At 49.1% G+C, this 17,253-nt stretch overlaps 6 protein-coding genes across 6 annotated transcripts; 2 read left to right on the plus strand and 4 right to left on the minus strand.

Moving 5' to 3' along the window:
• Positions 1-215: 215 nt before the first annotated feature.
• Positions 216-1,741, plus strand: F5891DRAFT_1126946 (Rad1/Rec1/Rad17; the record flags this gene model as incomplete). The annotated part of the gene is made up of 10 exons (XM_041364136.1): positions 216-263; positions 313-381; positions 433-502; positions 549-912; positions 961-1,053; positions 1,104-1,125; positions 1,175-1,336; positions 1,383-1,436; positions 1,491-1,661; positions 1,709-1,741. 10 exons carry the CDS (start codon positions 216-218, stop codon positions 1,739-1,741), a joined length of 1,086 nt encoding a protein of 361 aa, XP_041229626.1.
• A 233-nt stretch (positions 1,742-1,974) lies between these two features.
• Positions 1,975-3,120, minus strand: F5891DRAFT_1126947 (pyruvate dehydrogenase X component; the record flags this gene model as incomplete). Its single annotated transcript, XM_041364137.1, has 6 exons — positions 1,975-2,117; positions 2,170-2,239; positions 2,291-2,701; positions 2,753-2,815; positions 2,867-3,009; positions 3,060-3,120. 6 exons carry the CDS (start codon positions 3,118-3,120, stop codon positions 1,975-1,977), a joined length of 891 nt encoding a protein of 296 aa, XP_041229627.1.
• A 180-nt stretch (positions 3,121-3,300) lies between these two features.
• On the plus strand, positions 3,301-7,801 carry F5891DRAFT_65087 (uncharacterized protein). The gene is made up of 9 exons (XM_041372648.1): positions 3,301-3,477; positions 3,533-3,679; positions 3,733-4,714; positions 4,762-4,911; positions 4,961-5,999; positions 6,048-6,542; positions 6,603-6,817; positions 6,873-7,484; positions 7,544-7,801. The coding sequence occupies exons 1-9, from the start codon at positions 3,425-3,427 to the stop codon at positions 7,595-7,597; spliced, it is 3,747 nt and encodes a 1,248-aa protein (XP_041229628.1). The 5' UTR covers positions 3,301-3,424; the 3' UTR covers positions 7,598-7,801.
• A 285-nt stretch (positions 7,802-8,086) lies between these two features.
• F5891DRAFT_926693 (uncharacterized protein) lies at positions 8,087-8,371 on the minus strand (the record flags this gene model as incomplete). The annotated part of the gene is made up of 1 exon (XM_041373886.1): positions 8,087-8,371. A coding segment is annotated over one exon (285 nt), but the record flags the coding sequence as incomplete, so codon positions are not given.
• A 3,343-nt stretch (positions 8,372-11,714) lies between these two features.
• Positions 11,715-12,750, minus strand: F5891DRAFT_977557 (uncharacterized protein; the record flags this gene model as incomplete). Its single annotated transcript, XM_041376717.1, has 7 exons — positions 11,715-11,801; positions 11,852-11,949; positions 12,001-12,228; positions 12,293-12,381; positions 12,415-12,524; positions 12,603-12,641; positions 12,730-12,750. The coding sequence occupies 7 exons, from the start codon at positions 12,748-12,750 to the stop codon at positions 11,715-11,717; spliced, it is 672 nt and encodes a 223-aa protein (XP_041229630.1).
• On the minus strand, positions 12,649-14,890 carry F5891DRAFT_1016468 (uncharacterized protein). Its single transcript, XM_041360937.1, has 8 exons — positions 14,859-14,890; positions 14,664-14,744; positions 14,548-14,610; positions 14,424-14,501; positions 14,336-14,374; positions 14,044-14,271; positions 13,086-13,990; positions 12,649-13,032 (listed from the first exon to the last, which is right to left on the minus strand). The coding sequence occupies exons 2-7, from the start codon at positions 14,741-14,743 to the stop codon at positions 13,099-13,101; spliced, it is 1,380 nt and encodes a 459-aa protein (XP_041229631.1). The 5' UTR covers position 14,744; positions 14,859-14,890; the 3' UTR covers positions 12,649-13,032; positions 13,086-13,098.
• Between the last annotated feature and the right edge of the window lie 2,363 nt (positions 14,891-17,253).

Genomic DNA, 17,253 nt, shown 5'->3' on the forward strand with positions numbered 1-17,253 from the left:
TTGCAAAACACTGAGGTTTGATGATGGCACGAGGACTCTACTATAACATATAAGTTGAGATTTAGAACAACGCTCTAAACGCTGCGGGAAGTCAATCAAACTATTGCATAGGTGCCGAGAGCGGCCGGGAGTCTGCAGCGTGACTCAATTAGATCACCTGACTTGTGATTGACCACCTGGTTCCTTTGTCTAGCCTACCAAAGGAGAGCAGAAAAATGTCGCAATTGATGTCCCAGCCAAGTCAACCAGATAAGGCCAAACCTGTACGACATCCATCCCCTGGAGCGTGCTCCTAGCTGAGCAGAGCTTCAGCTTTTAACAGCATCTGTACACGATGTTCGATACTTCGCCTCCCTTCTACGCGGAATTGGTTTTTCGAACGTGAGCGCACTGCTTTGAATTGTCATTAATTAGGGCAAACTATAGTTCAAGCGAGCATCTATGAGGTTTACAGCCGGCAGTGGGATAACTGTCACTGTCGAGGAAGCGCGAACACTGCTAGGTACGTATTCGTTTGGTCCCACAAACATCTGTATAATGGTCCACAGCGACGTCATACGTCTATGCGGACCATTTTGACGAGTGGGCATTCGACGTCGATAATCTACAGGCCGCTCCCTCTCAGTTGTCTGCACCTGATTTTGATCGACATGCCACATCATTTGAAATCCCTTTGAACACCTTACTTGAATGCCTGAACATTTTTGGAACCGCGAACATGTCTTCCTCAAGCAGTACAGGCTCGAAGCACAAGCAGTGGCGGCGAGCCGATGATGCCTCAGATGACGAGAGGGGCGACGATACACGGCGTCCTAATGCCAATCGTATCGATCAGCACTTCGGCGGTAACGAGAAGCGGACAAGCATGCGTCTCACATATGCCGGACCCGGACACCCCTTGACGCTTGTTCTGTAAGCTTCAGACCTCTTGTCATGATCGATTGTACAGATATGTTGCAGTGCGGAAGACTCATCAGGGCCCACGACGACATGCGAGATATCGACTTTCGATTCTGAGCCGAACTTGGAGCTCCCATTTGATGCTGAGCAGACGTTGAGTACTTCCTCGAATACTCCTTCATTATGCCTTATACCTTCTTTAGTGCCCTCAAGATCATTTTCAAGGTCTGTTTAACGGACATCGAGCTTATGACGCAGCTCACACGGTGACTAGTCATCATTCTGGCTCCGCGATGCCCTTTCAGAACTTGATCCATCTTGTGAAAAAATAACGTTGATTGCCAATCCTGTAGCATATGTACAGAGCGCGCACAGAGGCATTCCCGCCAAACCCCTCTTTCGAATACAGGGAACGGGAGCATTCGGCAGCACCGAGGTGAGTTTCTAACTTTGCACAGGGTCCAGGTTCCAATCTACTGCAGATGGACTATCCAAACGACAGAGAGGTCCTAGAAACATTCGAATGTTCGCGTAGTGTCAGTTTCAGGTACTGTTATTCGTTGTGCTGTATGAACCTAGAAAACACTGAGATGCTCGATATTAGCTATCGATTTGCACATATATCACGCACACTGCGAGCTTTGCAGAACTCAACAAAGACCTCTCTTCGCCTCGAGCAGGAGGGTTTGTTGAGTTTGCAGTTCTTAGTGCCCGTGCCAAGACCACGAGGTGGGATGTCAGATTCTTTCATCGAGTTTCGAGTGAGATGGTTTTCATTTATTCCGAAGGCTGAGGCTGATCAGACCAGTGTCTTGCTTTGGACGACGACGTCGCTCAGTAAAACGCGTGCCCGGCTGGTGTCCCTCGAGGTTAGCGAGCTATCGGATTTTCCCAACGCAAAAGGAGGTAGGGCGTTATGATCTGTACCTCGGCTGGACCAGTGCTTCAAGAATCTTACATAGACAGCGTGTTACCTGTGGCAAATTTCGCGTGTACTCATTGGTGTTTCGAAAGAAGTATCAATAGCCCAGAAATCTAAGTAACGTCTACGCAACAAGTACGACAATATAACAATTAGAGTAACCCATCGAAGTACTTGGCAGAGCTGTCTTGTACCTTCATTGATGAGATGGGTATTGGCGCAGCCTTCGGTGAAGAGGGTGAAGGAGGAAGGTAGTCGGCGATAATGTCATCAAAGGTTGCTGGTGTTGTAGGTGCTAGCCAGGGTGTCAAATGCGTTACAACATGATTTACAGAAGGATGGCTCACTAGGTGCAAGCTTCATTTTGGCGGCCAGGCCAGAGACGATAAGTTGGCGGATGGCAGCACCGTCCAATGGCTGAGCAAGATATAAACAATTGTGAGATCAAGCTTGCGCAATGCGGCATACCTTAACTTCTTCAACCCTTTTCGGCTCTGAAACCTCTTTCTTCGCTTCCTTGAATGTTCCTGTTGGACTCGACGCTTTCCCCAGGTATGCAAGTACATCGCCCTTCGTAAGCATGCCGCGAACACCTGTGCCCGGGATAGCTTCTGCATCAGCAACGTTGCCCTCAATCAAGAGGCGTATCACTGATGGCAGTAAGTGCTTCGAGTGCTTTGGGTGGTGCGACACTTTGGAAGCCGTAGGTTGAGGTGCCGGTGCCGGAGGTGGGGGTGCAGCTGCCTGAGTCTCGGGTTGGGGAGAAGGTGCTGGCTTGGACTCCTCCTTGGGTGCCTCGAGGTTCGAGATATCATCTCCTTCCTCAGCAAGGAGTGCAATAACTTTACCAACTTGGACGTTCTTGCTACCGTCTTGGGCCTGTATGACAGTTAGTACTTGTTGTTATTGCTGTGGAGTGATGAGACAAACGATAATTTTACCCAAGATACCATCTTCCTGTGCCTCAACATCAATGGTTGCCTTGTCTGTTTCCTGTTGAGTATATGAGGTTCGTGTGCGAACGGAAACACGTGAAGTTCATACAATTTCCAGTAGGACGTCTCCCGCGGAGAAAGACTCGCCTTCCCTCTTCTTCCATGAGGAAATGCCGCCTTCTGTCATAGTCGGTGACATGGCTGGCATCTCCAGGTTGGTGATAGCATACCGGACCTTCGTCTGGTGCAGAGCTGAGAAGAACAGTTACTTATGGGTTTCGGCAGAAGTGAAACAGACAAACCTCTACGCTGAGCTCGCGACAAAGAACGAGCAAGGCTCAATGCTTGACGAGCAGGCCGCATCGTGAGGATGGTCGACAAACGTACGACGGTGAGCAAACTGTGAGCCGATTTATTAATCCCAAATGATGACACGGTATTCAATTCGTGGGAGTTCTTGACCCTCCTCTCGTTGACTTTCGTTCTCGCTTCCCCAGATCATCATATTGACGCCAGAGGATTCACTGAAGAAATCACACTCTGAGACACATCCTGAACTTATCCCAGCAGACATCACTTAGGACTTTCATATTTGAACCGATTTCTGCCCGCAATTTACGTAACTGTGTTTGGAAGTTAGAGTGGTAGACAGTCCTCTCTCTGTGGTATGCCATCGCTGGCAATTGAAGCTCTTGTGGAGGAACGTGTGGCACAGCTCGAGTGAGTGCACTATACCCGATACCAACACATGATATTCACGCTAGTATATGTGTAGAGTAATATCTCAACGCAGAAATGAACTCCTTCGCGAAATGTATCGTATGATGAGGAGACGAAAAAACGCAGGCTCCATATCCATGTTCGACGATGAGGACGAAGTTGGACTTCAGGATTGGTTAGATAAATACGATCTCGACGAAAAGTTCGTGGCATTTATTCACCAATTTCCTTCGTTAACGTGCTCATCACCATCAGTCCCGAATCGGGCATGGTGTCAAATATTCTACCGAGCGAACTGTGTGCCGCTTCATCATCTCCAACTGCCGATGAATTCAAACCAATAGACCTGCCAGATGTCATCGATGTAGATTCCCCCATGTCAGAGCCTCCCGCTTCACCTCGCTCTGATTCATCTCTATTACTTCAAGTTCCAGAATCCGATGACCCCTTGGCTACATCGATACCAGATGGGTCACCTCCCCGCGCCACTCCTTTGTCATGCAAACGCCCGATACCAGACGATGAGCCAGATGAACTGAATCTCGTAGCCTTTTCGCGGTCGCCATCTCAGCGATCGGTCAGTCGTCGCAGTCAATCCCTGACCCGCCGTACGTCTCGCTCTAAGTCTCGTACATTCTCGCCACATTCCCCTCAACCTACAAATGCCGCCCTCGACGAGGTAAGTGAAATACAGGAAGTACTCGTCGACTTGGAGGAAAGAATGGACGTATCCACGGAGGAAGCTAGAGAACCCTCGCCTGATCTCGTCCTTCCATCGTCTTCGCCTGTCCCGAAAATGACTCCTCGCACTATAGTCTATACTACTGTGGACGTCGCATCTATTCAGCCTTCCCTCCTCATTCCCACCCCCACATCACCAGTGACTGATCCAGCATTCAGCTTTGATGAAGCCGAGAGCGAGCCGCCTGAGGAGACGCCCTCTGCTATCTCAACACCTGTAGATGCGCCGCGATTCCAAAATCAACAACATCATCATCACCATTTTAACCCCGCCTACAGTCTACCTCCGATCAAATCATTGCCTCCTGAATATCTCCGCAAGGGTAAGTCTTACAAACAGAAAAAGCGAGACAAGGAACGCGACAAAGCAGACGGCAAAATCAAGGATGAATGGACACCCATGGGCCTGACCAAGTGGGGTGCAACCATACGTGCAAACCCTATCTGGAAGAAGGTTTCTCGTGCCACCAAGTGCCTGAGCACGCGTGACTGGGGTGTAGGTGACATTAATCTGTCCCAGATGAAGTACTTATAAGTATGTAGGTTGCCATTGCCGAGGTAAGGCTCACGCGCACCCTTGAACGCGTCGAAAGCCTCGAAAATGTCGCAAAGTGGAGTTATAGGCAGCCCAAAAGACAAAAGAATCTCGGAGGTGTGACCAAGACCCACTGGGACTATCTTATGGATGAAATGGCATGATCTCTGTTATTCTTGTGGTGCATCTGGCTCACGTTCTGGTCAGAAATGGATGCGCGTTGATTTTCGGGAGGAGCGACGCTGGAAATATGTTCTCGCGTTTAACCTGTCGACTGCTGTACTGGAGTGGCATGATGCGGAGAGTCGCGAGGAGAGGGTTAGGCTTGGCATATGTGTTTTATGGAAGCGACCCAGGTCTTCTCAAAATGCCTCTACGGAAGATGTAGACATGGACACACGGCCTACGGAGCACAATGGGTATACCCCTATGGCAGACGAGTCCGATGGTGATGAGGAGGAGGGAGAGGCGGAGCAAAGGGATATCGCAGACGCTCTAGAGTCGCGCAACGCTTTAGAAGAAGCACTGGATGGAACGGGATCTAACGAGTCCACGGACAGTAGTCAGCACCAGACTCCAGGCCCCGACCATGTTCAGCCCAAAGTTGAGGATGTTGATGATCCGTCAGCTCTGCAGGATTCAAGTGTGATGAATGTGGACATGCAGCAGGAAAATCAAGCCAAGATCGAAAGCGATGATCAGACTGGTCTCAAGGCGCATTCGACAGACCCCAATCTTGCCTCGCAGCAAAATACGCAGCATGATGCTGCTCCCGCAGAATCATCATCCAAAGCCTCCAAGGCGAGTCTGTATGCACCGCTCAGAGAGCAGATCGCATACTCGGATGAGCGAAAGCTTTTCCTGGATGGGGACGACCTTGTCCTTGCCAAAGCACTCTCTGATCTGACCACAGACGACTCTGGGATTGAGCCATCGCTGCCCATCCCTGATCTGTCGGACATCTTCCCCGACCTTCAACCGCTCGGCATGCCAGATGTTGTCTCTGGCTCGAACGAGGGCAAGAAGAAGGATAAGAAGTCGGGAGAGGACAATAGGCGTGTTGAGGATGCTGGGTTTACAAAGATGGCACCGTTGGGTCGCTTCATGCACTCCAAGCCGACGCTTCTTGGACCTTTGCAACCTGCTAGGCATTGGGTGAACGGGGAATGGATGTTTGCTGAAGAAGCAGCAGTGGCTGTGGATTTCGATAGCGCAATTGGGAAGACAGTAGATGATACTGTCTCAGGTAAGGTCGCCGTGAGAAAATGACAGTGGTGCTGAATATTATTTGTAGACCTTTTTGAGGGCAGTAGACCATCTGCAGTCAGCTCCCTTGGACTGCCATCGAAAGACGGCAAGAAGCGTTCGGAGCATCTTTGGAGCTCAGATGAAGATTCCCTTCTCAAAACCCATGTGGAGAGATATCCCAATAACTGGCTGCTAGTTGCGGATTCATTCAACTCCTCGCGCGTCACTATCTCCACCGATAAACGAACTCCTTGGGAATGCTTCGAGCGTTGGAGCAGTCGCTTCGGTAGCGGACACAGGGTCCATCCTGACGTTAACTCCCCTGTCAACACAGAGCGCACTCCGCCGCCAGCATCATCCTCAGCTCAAGGACAGATGACCACGAGAGGTGTCAAGCGATTAGCTAGTATGTCGGTTACACAGAACCAAAGTCCCGGAGCCGGCTTGACGTCTGACACCAAAAAACGGCGGAGACATACATTTATGTATGAGACGATGCGCAAAGCTGCGAAGAAGCGCGAAGCAGCACAAAAAGCGTCCAGTGAGCTATATTTGTTACTTGCAGTTCTCCAGCGCTTACTGGTTCGTATCAATTCATAAGTGAATCAGCGAAAGGCATCCAATGTTCATGATACACATGGGCAGTATCAGAAAATGCCTAAACTGACACCAGCTGAACTTAGTCGCATGAAGTATGAGAAAGAGTCGAGGGAGCAACAGGAACTACTTCTTGCGCGACGTCGCCACGAGGAACTTACTCGTCAGGCAATGATGCAACGCGACCCAAGGCTGCAAGCCGCCGCAGCCGCAGCTGGTGTATGTGTTGTCATCTTACTTATTTACAAACACTATTCTGACGGCGAGTCGCTAGCAACCCCAGGCGGCGGCGGCAGCATCGGCAGTAGCAGCAGCAGCCCAGCAACAGCAACCAAATGGGACACCGAGACCAGCAGCCCAGCCCGCACAAGCTGTCCCGCAAATACGGAATCAACCCGTGGCGCAGGTCAATATTTCTCAGCAGCAGAGAATGCCAACACCAATGGCATCAGCGGCCGCTGCAGGGGCTCGTATGTCCCCTCAACACTTGTTGCAAGTTCAAGCCGCCCAAGCTCAAGCTCGTGCTATCGCTGCAGCCGCACAGGCCCAAGCTCAAGCCCAAGCCCAAGCGCCCGTACAAGCTAGCCCTACTCCTACCATTAACGGACTTCCTACTGGTGCCCATCTGTCACCCCCATATCAGTCGCGCGCTGCAACATCATCGCCTGGCGTAGCACCGCAAGCAACTCCTCCGCGTAACATAGGCACGCCATCCAACGCTGCTTCTCCCCGACCACCCTCCGCGCAACCGCAACTACCCATGCAGCCTCCTCAGATGCCCGGAAACACCGTTTCACGGCAGGCTCATTATTACCCAGTGGTACCCACTCTTGCCAATAGTCAATTTACACAGGATCAAATAGACCAGGCCGTTCGGTTAATGCAGGTGAGCAAACTTTGTCCAATGATTGGACGAGCCTTTGATGATGGTGCGTTTTTTCACAGCAGAGGACCATGGCTCAGGCACAGCAGAATAGCCAATATCCCTCGCAGGCCTGATATCGTTCAGCTGTCTGGGATTGGCCATCTATCTCTGTACCGTAGTTCATGAGCACATACAGGACCATGCATGCCACCTGCATTCATTTCCCCGCCTTTTGACCGCTGGCTGTGGATTAAGAATAGTTTTGGGCGGTTGAAACAACATTTTTTCAAACCGAACAACTAATAAATACTCCAACCTGTACTCTTTGTTCGGCTTTTCGGATCGAATTTTCTTGTAAACCTCAACTTTCTTGATCATGGGACAGTGCCTTGTGCAGCAAGAAACCAAGGTAGACGAAATGTTACGTAATAACGATGGAAAGCGTGAGAGAGAAGACGATCTACCGCCATGTTCTCTCCATTTTTTCTGCGAAAGTAGTAAGTACATTCAATCAACAGCTGGGAAGAGTGATATTAACTCGCTCAATCGTGATGTCTCGAAACATTTGTTGTATCGATGACACGGGTGCTGGCGTCGTACTGCACGATTGCTCCAAGACTACCACATTTCCGAGAATGGGCCTTGAAGCTATCGTGACGCCCAAAAGGTTTTAAACATCCTGTGCCCGTGCAAATCCACACTACACCAAAGTGAGCGCTCAAAATATGCCGTGGGATGCCATTCGCTAGCATCTGGCTGTCACAGCCTGACCACGGGCAAGTGGTTTTCTTATTTTCTCCGCCACCTCGGGCGTCCCCGTGCCACCGTTGTCCATGGTGCATGATAGAGCGTTTGTCCGCTTTAACCCAGAGACCACAGGGAGGCCCTTCACGACTGCATGCATGGACGTTTATGTAGCCACCGTTTCCATCCATGAGGTATTCTTCGTCAATCAAAAGACCATCGACCATGTAAGCCCGAGGGCCACCAGGCTGCTGGATGTGATGTCTGTGGGTCGATTGAATTTCGTACCCCGAATTATCGAAGACTTGGTAATCTGCAGAGGGGATTTGAGGTAAGGCCACGCCGCCACCGAGGAAAGGTGGCTGGGCGTTGAAAGGAGGGGTGGCAGCAGTACTGGATGACGCTGAAGGAATAGAAATAGGCTGCATGCTCCAGGGCCGCTCTGGAGACAACGAAGGATAATGAACTTGAAGAACACCATGACCCTTCACGTCATCCAGTGCCGACTCGAAGCCATACGAACCTGGATGCTCCACTTGATGCCCTTGAGCCAATGGAGTTACGTATCTCACAGGATGAGAAATTCGGCGATCTGCGGGGTGAAATTCAGGTGTGGTAGCACCAACGCCAAATGAGTCTGGCTGGTGTCTCAAAGGGGCAACAACATTGCTACCAGATGACACTGAAGAAGAAAAAACGGGTTGTACAGTGGAAGGCAGCCCTGGAGGCAACAAAGGATGATGAACTCGAAGGGCGGCATGACTGCTCAGGTCACGGGGCACCGACTCGAAGCCAGAAGAGCCTGTACCGAGAATTGTGGTGGTATGCTCCCAGGGCATACCGCTCGGCCCATGATAAGGTGGGTACATATGCTCGTGAAATGGTGATGTTCTTATTGCGCCCCGCGGACTGCAAAATCAATCAGAGAAAGTATGAGCCATAGGGCAAACAGTATGCAAAACAATTACCTCGAGTTAATGATAGCATCAGGGAAATGATTTTGAATAGGCAGTATATCACTAGCATTGTCGTCACACAGACTAATCGTGCATGTGTCGGGACACACACCTTATACCACCACGGTAATGCACACCCGTAGCACCGTTGTCAATATAGACTTCTACAAATGATGGCAACAACGCATTCCTGTGAAAAACTGGGAGGTGAGGACACAGTCTCGCTTGACACTCAAAGGACACTTGCATTAGATTGAGTGGTCCGCCAAGTGCCGCCGCCAGCAGCTCATAATTATCAAGAGGAATGTACTCTTGTGATAGTCGAAAGTTCTCTGCAAAATGTCAGGTCTGATGAATCCAATCAGAAATGCTGGCATACTGGATCTCTGACGATAGATCCTCCCGCATAGCAGAATGAGCAATCGGAATGGGACCTGGGATGACATTTCTGTTCGGCATTGGATGTGTGACCAGGGGTGTTAGATAGCAGTCGGTGTTTGATAGTGTCCTAACGATTATATTAAGTATTGAAAGGCTTGTAGTTCTAGAAAACGAGCAGCCAGTGAGGCGGTGTATGGCAAGTCCATGGTACAGCATGTTGGCCGCTCCATACCACAGCAAGGCTGCTGGCCCATAGTACAGCAACATTGGCCGGTTCTATGATATAGAAAGGGAAATGGGCCGCGTTATAATTACCAGAAGGCCAACAGCCAGAAAGCGGTTTCGTAAGTCTCGGAACGCGATGGTCTGGAGGAGTGGCCCAAGCAGGCAGTCAAATCTTGATATGACATCTTGCCAATCGAATGACGTATTTTCCCGGTGGCACCCACGTAATACGTAGACACTTTTCGATTGCCATTTGAAAAGCTAGATATCCAAACTGGACTGGCATTGGGTCCCATTGCAGTGTCGTTGGATCCCGCTTGAAACGACAAGTTATACCCCAAACTGTTTTATTGCATCGTGTCCAATAGTATCTTGCCTTGAACTCATCAAAGCTGATCCAGTGGTGGAGAGGAGTGATTCCGGTTGGTCCCATGGCTAGACCTTTGTCAGCTTTCACCCAAAGACCGACAGTGAGTTTGTGCACAGACGTTTGCCGATCATTATGCAGTCATTGGCACTCCCCTGACCGTCTGGATTATCCCCATTGATTAAACAGCCGTCGACGTCGAAAACCTGACGGGAGCCTGACTGCTGAGCATCATGCTCACGAGATGACACGGCTTGGACAGTGTAGTCAGTAAAGGGAGTCGGCTAATGTGCACTGCGAGGAGGTTTCACTGGTGCGTATCTATGTCAACTTTGAATGGAACGACGAGTGAACAAACGAATGACTCACTCGAACGTAATGTTTAGATCTGTTGCACCAATGACATGAGTGCTGGTGTCGTGCCTCAGCGTTGCCCTGAGACTGCCACACATTCAGGAATGAGCCTTGAAGCTATCATGATGCGTAAGAGCTTTGAGCATCCTGTGCTCCTGCAAATCCACATTGCACCGACGTGAGCGCTCAGTGTGCCCCTCGATGATTCATCTGGCTGGCACAACCTGACCAAGGGCTGGTTTTCCTATTACTACCCTGCTATGCGAACATCTTTCCACTATTGACCACAGATGACTGAAGGATTCTTTACGAATGCATGCATGGACGTTCATCTCGTCTGTGAGGTCTTCATCGATCTGAAGACTATATGAGCCCGGAAACGCCAGGCTGATGGATTCGATGTACCTGGACCGGATGAGTTCCGTATTCTAGACGATGAGAGATTTAGCGTTATGCAGAGGAACCTTTGGATAAGGTTGGCATTACCAACGAACTAAAGCTGGATGTTTTGGACGGTGAGGAAGTCTTCGAAAGTTTTTCTTGTGTACTCTGGAGGCAATGCAATGAAGAACAGCGTGCCCTTCACGGCAAATCAAAGCCATTCCTGGATCCTGAATCAATGTCTCTGAAATGGCCGGTCCCAAAAGTCCCGCAGGCTCATGTACACTTCTAAGCGGAGTATGACAGTCGCTGAGGGTACCTTATCGGCAACTTCGAGTACTCCTCGTTGTTATGTTCCTGTCTTGTCGACTCTTCAACATCATTTGGGAAGTCGCGACCATGAGCGTATTCATGCTGCGGACAGTATCTTGCAACCGTTCTTGATGGTGAATGTATCTCTCCGACATGACGTAGTGTTGATATGGGCTAGATCGTTTTTCATGTTACATGACGAGACTCACGGGCATCCCATGTTGTCTGCAGGATTCTGTTTGAAATCAAAGTGTATGTGGTTGATGTAGCCATTGTTCTATATTGCTCTTTTCGCGTGGAATGCGGCTGACGACTATGACGGCACTCCGCACCTGCCTCGTTTCAGCGAGCCATCTCAGTGGAAATAGTAGGCTCACATCGTGGACGTGAAGTAGGAAACAGAAGGTCCAAATAACATGCAATGAGTGATATTGCCGAAGCCTTTTTTTGCAGTGATGCTAAACATTGAACGAGTGAGGGAGCCATCAAGTTGACCATATCATTGAGCTGTACCACATCGATCGTGAGCTTTTATACAATATCCTCCGCGATGCTGTATATTGGCACTACCCAGAAGTATGATCGCTGTCCTGGGATTCGGTAACCCACAGGTACATCCTGTACTCAAGCTGTGTGACTCGGAATTCATAGCTATGCAGCATACTCACATCTTCCATATATTTTTTCCATCTACCCATATAGATATCAACATTCCTGCTGTCGATTGATTCCACTGTACGAACCATCCACTTGCAATATTTGTAGCCTATTTACATCATAATGCGACCATAGCGGGCTCTGACACGAGCGACCCTACCCATTATACGGTCATTGATGATCGTGGGCAAGTCAAAATCAATAGCAATAGTCTGCAGCTGCAGAGTCGAGCATCGAGCATCATATTTGGAGTGACCCTTTGAAACATAGCCCCACTTCCGAGTCTTGTCGGCAACGTGAACGTTTGAACCTTGTCCGACGCTGTGTACTTTGCGCAACAAGATAGACGAGGTAGTGATAGTGCCTCCTTGCAATGTACATGCACAGGCTGTGTGGATTTAAAATTGAATAGTACCTATGATACCATGCAATGTGTCTCTTTGTGTCCTCACCCTCGACAACGCTATGTATAGAGGGATTCGTCAAAACACGTCGCCACCCATTGGGCCTCAGCCCGCGAAACGGCTCCTGGGCCGCTGTCCTAGTATTTTTCATTTTTCACACTCTAGTGTACCTATTCTTGTCCAACTCGGAATCAGCGAGCAACGTGATTGGAGAAGTGGAAAAGGTCGTATTGATTTCTTGGTGATTCTCATATTTGTATTCGTATTTGATATCGATGAGCTATAGCATTGATTAAAGAAAGTATCGGGTTCCGACCCTGCCGCATTTCACAATGCAGACTCTTAAGTTTGAACCTACCACTCCCAGAGTGCGCACTCTAAGAGGCCATCTAAGATCCTGAGAGCCAGTATACATGCATAAATCGGAAAAATCAGCCAATGCGTACATAGTAACACATGTGCTACGGTACGAGACCTAGACATACAATTGCTCCAACGGTGCTCATGGCAGGGCCACCCTGCGGTCCGTGCTATCCCTCTGTCATCCTCGGGCTTATATCAAAGCGGTGCGGATTAAAAAATCGGTCTTCTGTGACGATAGCGATGCCTGCCTGCCTCTGCAAGAGCTTGTACTGGCCACGTAGGCTAGCTATTAGTAGCGGTACCTGGAAAAACCCAGAGTGCGAATATCTGAATCAGTGAGCGCTGAGAGCAATACTGCGTGAACGGGTGGAAGGAGAATCACGACAACTTGGTTTGAATGGACCTTTTGGCTCAATCGGTCCCTTCTGATGCATGAATTAGCTCGCCATCAGCGAGATCAAGAAGAAATCATGCTCACCCATTCAGAATCATTACCGGCCTGTCTGAGACATGCCTTTCACATCGATGGTACGAATGCTAGGGTCATACGACACACTGTATCCATGACCAGTGCCACTTGACGTACACTTCGCAACATGAGATCTCCAACAGTGGTCTCGAGTGAACTTTTTCAAACACCCGTTGCACTGAAATGTTTCGCGGAAGTGTTTGCACAGAGTATGTCGTGGCATAGCACCCTTCTGCATCTCGGTGTTGCACTCGGCCCATGTACACAAGACAATGTTGGTGTCACCCCCACGAGCAACCCCGTGCCATTTCTGCGCATGGCGCTTGATTGAACCCTTGTCAGCTTTCACCCAAAGGCCGCACGGTGAGTCATTGCGAAGACATTCGCCGACGATTATGATGTCGTTGTTCGTTCCTTGGTCTGGAACGTCATCCTTATCTATAAAGCAGCCATCGATGTGGTAAACTTGAGGAGAAGCTGACCGCTGAGTATCATGCCTGCAAAATGGCACGACTCGGACAGTGTGCTCCACGAAGGGAGTCGGCTGATGTGCACTAGGATGAAGTGTCTGTGTCCTGGATGCTGGAATTGACGATGATGACTGCGGCGGAGGGTGAGAGGGTGCTATACCATAACGGGAATGGTCTGAACGACGGTAAACTTGATCATGGGGGGCCGTGGACTTGTATGATTCTGCAGTATGCAATTCTGAGACGTGTCTAACGTCGCCTTCGTATCTCGGAGCAATGACTTTGCTGCCGTATGATGCAGTGCCGCTGAACGGTCCTAATACTGTGGCCGGCCGCCATGGTACAGGATTTGCAGACAAATAATTTCTATCCGGAATTCCACCTGGAACATGAGCAGGCGGACCGACATCCGATATGTAGCAGTTATTTGCAAAGCTCCTTGTGCTAGATAAGGAAAAAATGAGCCTGAGTGAGATACCGTGTGTGAACTTGAATACTTTGCGTCAACGTCGGAAGACGGAATTGCGTGATGTAGCCGAGGGGAATGGATGGCATTGCCTTCGTAGCTCTGAGCAGGGAAATTGATTGTGTGCGATGGTACAACCCTTGCCGAAGACTGCGTTGATGTGTCCTGCAGTGAATGCATAGATACTTCAAGAGAATCTCTATTTGAAATACCATATGGAACATGAGCAGCTGAACCGACTTCTGCAGAGCGGTATGCACTAGATGAATGGGATGGGAGGAAGAATAAGCTCAGCGTGAAGTGCCGTGGACGGACTCGAATACCTTGAACCACCGATGGCACCAGAATGCATAAAAACATCTCTTAAGATCACCATCAGATGGAGCGGTCGCAATTTACCGAACCACACACCTAGGCTGTGACTGTGCATAATGATGCAGGGGAAACCCGGAAGGGACGTTTTCGCGAGAACGCGATGTCGTGTCCCTTCTAAAACCAATAAGAAGGGAATGATCATTTAGTGGTGAAGATTCACCTCAACTGGTCAGACAGCAAAGGCGAAATGTTCTGATGCTGAGGATACCCCGCTGGAAGTGTGCTATGACGAGACTCGTAAGTCGCTAGTGCTCCAGCTAACTATGCCTCACTCACAGACTGCCAAGCTGGGCTGCTGGAACGTGCATTGTAGGATGTGGCTTTCCAAAGGAAATGTTGTCGTCTGATCGACCCATACTGATAAATTCCAAGTTTGTTGGAAAGGTGCGAACGAATGAGCGTTATATAAGAAATCAGATGTGGTCAAGGCCATGAGAAAGGGGGCTTTTCGAAAGAGAAACCGCCACTAACCAGTGCCAAATATTTCTAAGCTGGCCTTCTTCCTGTGCATCCCAATGGCCAGCAAACTTTAGATCTCAGAAGGTACTTATTAGAAATCGGATCACAAAACGTGCCATCGACCCACGCCATCCAAACCTCCTAACGGGCCACCTTTGGGAGCATAGGGAGCACAAAGTCGATCGATAAATATGGAGCAAGTGCAGTCAAAAACCCAGTCAATTTGAATGCCCACAGATAATGAAATTTCTGCTTAGTAAAACTTCCAAGCGAGCAATGTATTGTGGGATCCAATTTGACAGCGTGTAGAACACGAGCATTAGCGGCGATCAAGACTTGGTGCCAATTTTGCAGGCTGCACTTCATCAGGCAATAACGCAAGCAGCACCGACAACCCTGCATCCAGAAACCGCCGCATCAACACCCGATTCAAAAAGAGCACGCACACCTCAAGACCCAGTGATGTAAATATTTCTGGAGGTCAGAACCAATACGAAACGAATCGACCAACTCGTATAACGCAAGCAGCGCCGACAACCCTACATCCAGAAACCGCAGCATCAACACCCGATTCAAAAAAGAGCACGCACACCCTCAAGACCCAGTGATGTAAATATTTCTGGAGTCAGAACCAATACGAAACGAATCGACCAACTCGTATAACGCAAGCAGCGCCGACAACCCTACATCCAGAACCGCAGCATCAACACCCGATTCAAAAAGAGCACGCACACCTCAAGACCCAGTGATGTAATATTTCTGGAGTCAGAACCAATACGAAACGAATCGACCAACTCGTATAACGCAAGCAGCGCCGACACCCCTACATCCAGAAACCGCAGCATCAAACACCGGATTCAACAGAGAGCACGCACGCATCAACACCCGGCGATGAAAGATTCGCGAGATGCATGAAAGCACAACGCAATGGTCATTTCGTCCCAATCCTATGGTATTACTTGCCATTGATTTGAAACAAAGGCAACAGGTGAAGTCAGAGCAATGTGAAAGGGTATTGACCAACTTGTGAACTATACGATATCATCATTATCTTGGAGACCGCGCACCAAAGAGAAGTTCACTAAAAAGATCAGTCAGTGAGCCACCGTGACGTAGGAGCTAAATTGCAATTGACGAGCAGCAGGACAGCAAAATGGCAGCATGATAGTTGACTAGAGAAAGTCGCAACGTCGGGGCGAACTTAAATACATTCATTCAGGAAAGACAATGACACATTACATGACCGCGGAGCTGTTGACGGTATTTTGACACATATCCGACTGGAGACTGCGGGAGAAGAATAAAAACCGGGATTATATAATATCGACGGATTCAACCAAGTTGAACCTTCTCAGACAAGGTTTGTATAACGTCTGCCAGAGGGTTGCTGTGAAGTCTGATGGCGTGACAGCCTGTGGTACAGCCTACTTGTTAAAATCAGCATTTCTTCACAGAATAGTTCCCTCAGTGGCCATTTTACTGCAACTATGAGTAATATTCTCAAGGACGCCCTCCCACCTGGTAGTACTACGATATAAATCAGTATCCAGTATTTCATGATGTAAGGCTGATCACGGTGGACGAGGCACCCACAGGGACTCCGTGAGTCCATGAACTGATGGACAGTGTAATTAGAAACTAATGGAGAAGTTCATACGCATTGAATGGTTGTGGAACCCTCACATGCCACGCCCTCATCTCACCTGAAGAGCTGAACTGGCTGGCAGTGGCGTATCATGCATGACAGCTCGCGGCAAAATCCCTTGATATTTATGGCTATCACGGTCAAAACCTGTTGTCTGAAAGCTGAATAAGTTCAAGTGGCGGTTGCTGCTACTCTGGCCAGAAAAGAACTGTATACATCGACTCGGAGGATAGTCGTCGCAAACGTTTGCTTCAAGTGCTCCCATGGAAGTGCTATATCATAAAATTATTCGCGCCTAACATCTGAACATCGATGATAGCAGACTTAGCTCTAGCGAGATTGGAGTTACAGTTTTTGATGCTTTGCAAGCATATTTCAAGGTAAGTGAACCGCCTGTGCACGCTGGCGAGCGGGTAGGTTGAAAACGTGAATGTTGAGTAAAGCATGAACTCGAGTCCTGTTGTTTGTCATTCACTGGCGTGTTAGCTGTATGTGACATTAAAGCTAGTGAAAGGCGTCGACTGGCGCTCGCGCATTTTCAATGGGCCCGTCACAATAGCTCATGCCAATGTCCGACAGCCCACGAAAGCGTTATTCGAAATAGTAACACAAGATCGCATGACCCGTTGAAACGACGTGGCCTTTGTCGCAACAAACGATTGATAAACGATGTCGATGCCCAATAGTTAAGACGTTAATGTACTGTCAACGCTCATTTAAACGTTTAAGCCACATCGTCAGGAGGGATCACCGGGTAAAATT

Source organism: Suillus fuscotomentosus, assembly GCF_016647785.1.
Source record: "Suillus fuscotomentosus strain FC203 chromosome Unknown F5891scaffold_11, whole genome shotgun sequence".
Lineage (NCBI taxonomy): Eukaryota > Fungi > Basidiomycota > Agaricomycetes > Boletales > Suillaceae > Suillus > Suillus fuscotomentosus.

Coding starts and splice junctions, on each gene's coding strand:
- F5891DRAFT_65087 (XM_041372648.1), top strand. CDS start 3,425: ATGCCATCGCTGGCAATTGAAGCTCTTGTGGAGGAACGTGTGGCACAG. Junction 6,000..6,047: donor AGTAGATGATACTGTCTCAG/GTAAGGTCGCCG, acceptor TATTATTTGTAG/ACCTTTTTGAGGGCAGTAGA. Junction 6,543..6,602: donor AGCAGCACAAAAAGCGTCCA/GTGAGCTATATT, acceptor TCAATTCATAAG/TGAATCAGCGAAAGGCATCC.
- F5891DRAFT_1016468 (XM_041360937.1), bottom strand. CDS start 14,743: ATGGGTCGATCAGACGACAACATTTCCTTTGGAAAGCCACATCCTACA. Junction 14,502..14,547: donor TTGCTGTCTGACCAGTTGAG/GTGAATCTTCAC, acceptor TATTGGTTTTAG/AAGGGACACGACATCGCGTT. Junction 13,991..14,043: donor TCTTCCGACGTTGACGCAAA/GTATTCAAGTTC, acceptor TTCCTTATCTAG/CACAAGGAGCTTTGCAAATA.